The 2,773-nt window shown below is 41.3% G+C and overlaps 1 protein-coding gene across 1 annotated transcript in view; it reads right to left on the bottom strand.

Moving 5' to 3' along the window:
- The window catches only part of catip (ciliogenesis associated TTC17 interacting protein), a 3,256-nt gene extending 2,222 nt beyond the window's left edge, over positions 1 to 1,034 (bottom strand). The window contains exons 1-4 of the mRNA XM_005740275.1: positions 752 to 1,034; positions 423 to 605; positions 278 to 333; positions 80 to 166 (exon numbers count right to left, since the gene is read on the bottom strand). Of these exons, the coding sequence (XP_005740332.1) occupies positions 80 to 166; positions 278 to 333; positions 423 to 605; positions 752 to 869 (444 nt within the window). The 5' untranslated portion in view covers positions 870 to 1,034. The remainder of the gene's footprint in view (positions 1 to 79; positions 167 to 277; positions 334 to 422; positions 606 to 751) is intronic.
- Positions 1,035 to 2,773: the final 1,739 nt, after the last annotated feature.

The raw sequence follows: 2,773 nt of genomic DNA, 5'->3' as shown, positions 1-2,773 counted from the left end.
TGGAAGTTGCTTTGAATGACTGTGGTACTGTTTCATTAATATATTAGTGAGTTGACCTATAAAGCAGTGGTTATCTGACCTCTCCCACAGTCGTAACCTTATGGATCACCATCAGCCCATCACGCTGCACCATGTGACACCTTTTGTCCACACTATGGCCCTCGAGCTGAGGAGAGAAGTATAGAAGCACATCAAAGGTGCAATATTTCCACTTAATGCATCTGCTGAGCTGAGTCAATGTAAAAAGAAACAGCCCGGAAAGGATTCAGCGACTCACCTTGACATATTCATGGTGATCTTCCTCCAGCACCTGCAGGTCAGTCGTTAGGTAGGCTTAAACAGAGTAAAGGGTATGAAGAGAAATACTAACAACAGGAAACAGCAAAGATCAGTTTGTCCTAGCATCCTCTGCCTGCTGTCACCTGTCACTGCTGTCCCACAGGGGCAGTCATCAATGGCTCCGTGGCTCTGAGCATGAAGCATCATGCATGGCTGCTCTCTCCGGGCAAACTCCACCGTCACACTGAACTCCCCCAGCTCTCTCCCCCCCTCTGATACAGTCACCAGCGAGTCTGCAAACACACACTTCTGCAGCTCGGCAGGCTCTGAGAAGCGAAGGGACACAGAAGGCAAAGCCAAAGTGGACAGATTCAAATATCTGTAATGATTTTACGGTTTTTTGCTTTTCAGGTAGTTTTGGACTCAGCTGTTTCCTACCGACCATATTAGCCTAAATTGGATGCGAACTCACCGATGCCGGACATGAACGTGACAGCTTCGTCAGAGGCTTCCAGCTCCTGTCGGTGTTCAGGTCCTTCAGTCCCCGCTGAAAAACCCACAGCAGTCTGTTCACCCAGCGTGGCTTCCATCTTTAAAACAGCCTGAAAAGTGTGTGGGAGCAACTTCACAGGACACTCGCCTGCCTCGACAGACAGTCTGTCTGGGTAATTTTATGCAAAGCAGTCTTATCCCACACTTTTCCTGCTTAGCATTTTTCTGCTACGGAAGGGAAGCTGACGACCAAATCTCTGTTGGCATGGCAACGACGCTGGAGTACCGTAAAGACCATTGTATGTGTGAATTGTAGGCTGACTATTCACCACCAAATCTAGAGGAAGGAATTATACAAAAATAGAGGCGCTGTACATAAGTTAATAAAAAACAAAACAAAGAACACTGATTACTATTCCTCCTAAAAACCAGCAATTAATTTTTGTGAATTAATTTACTTAAGTCTGAGATCTTTACATCAAGCAAACAATTATGCAATACAATATATAATAGTGAATTCAGATCATAATCCTGATTGCAAAAGCAGCTAGACATAACAATCTCAAAAACAGTCCTACTGTACTGTCAGGAGGACATCCTGGGCCACATTTGTGGGGGTCAGTCTAGCAGGCAACATGCTTACTTTTCAAAATGATGGCCATTTCACATGTTATAGCAAAAAGGGAGCTTAAGTGATTTTTTTTTTAAATTTGATCATTTTATTTTTTTTATTTAAAAGGGACAGTGCAGTTTAACATATTTCAAGTGCAAGACATGAAACTGATGTGCCGCACACAGGTTTATAGCTACTGCTAATTTTCAACAATTGTCCCTTGTTGGGCTTACAATCTAAATAGATACATTTGTAGATATTATGTTTCTGTTGCTAAAAGTCGATTTTTTTTTTTCATTCAATATTCTTGGGGATTCTTATTTTGAATTTAGTAGGACTTCAGAAATGTACAGTAAACCTATCCCACTTAACCTTAAACAAATGTTTGATTCAGTGTCCTTTGTAGTGGACAGCAAGACTCCCACATTTTCAATCTGTGTCCACACTTCAGGAAGCAGCGGGCTGAGTGATGTAGAGTTCTTTTAAATTCTGGATTTCACTCAGTCAGACTTGCATATAGGATGAGATGGAGGAGTGCAGGGAGGTGAGAGTCAGAGGGCACACCAGCTTCTGAGGAGCCTGAGAAGGAAGCCACTGTCACTTATGGACAAGCGTGTAACCAAAGGTGTTTTTTGTCTCTACCCGTTCTTTCTTTATGGATTCAATTTCAACCCTATTAACACTGGGTTGAAATTGAACTAACAATAAACATGAAAACAGGGCAACTCTGTCTATAACCACCATGACTGGAGGATCACTGATTACATCAGTGATCAGACAGCCAGGTTCTTGAAAGTGTCAAAGCACACAAACCAAAGGGAGATGCTCATCTCTGCAGGCAGCCCAAACATTTATAAGCTGCATATCATACGTTAATATCTATGACATGACTTGAATCTGGATATATTCAGTACTATTTATAGCAATTTCAATGCATATAGACGGATTGTTTAAGACTATTACTTTCCAGCACTGACAAGATGACTTCAATATGTGATCAGACGATAGAAGGCCAGTGCAGATGTTTCCTACAGCACTTACGCAATACCTATTAACCATAATAGGCTTCAGCTGTGGTCTCTTTGCTCCAGCATAGGCTACTCAAACACTGGGATGTCCTTCTCTGAACTTCACCTTCCTTTTTTAAATCAAGTATTTCCCTTCATCTAACAGTTCAGAGATCCACATGAAAAAAACAAAACAAAATGAGGGACAGAAGAAAATAAACAACATTTTTGAAAAAAGGTTTTGCTGGAACATTTTTCTTTCAACCACATATGGTAGCCATGGTAACTTTCAGGATTTGTGGAGGGAGAAATCAAGTCAAACTGTTCTGAAGCAAACTGATGTATTCTGAGAGAATTAAAAGACATAACAAGTTAAATGTAA

The sequence above is a fragment of the Pundamilia nyererei genome, unplaced genomic scaffold, assembly GCF_000239375.1.
Source record: "Pundamilia nyererei isolate P.nyererei 1_Seehausen unplaced genomic scaffold, PunNye1.0 scaffold00098, whole genome shotgun sequence".
Lineage (NCBI taxonomy): Eukaryota > Metazoa > Chordata > Actinopteri > Cichliformes > Cichlidae > Pundamilia > Pundamilia nyererei.
Note: the sequence above shows the minus strand (reverse complement) of the source record. Positions and strands in the feature narration are given on the sequence as shown.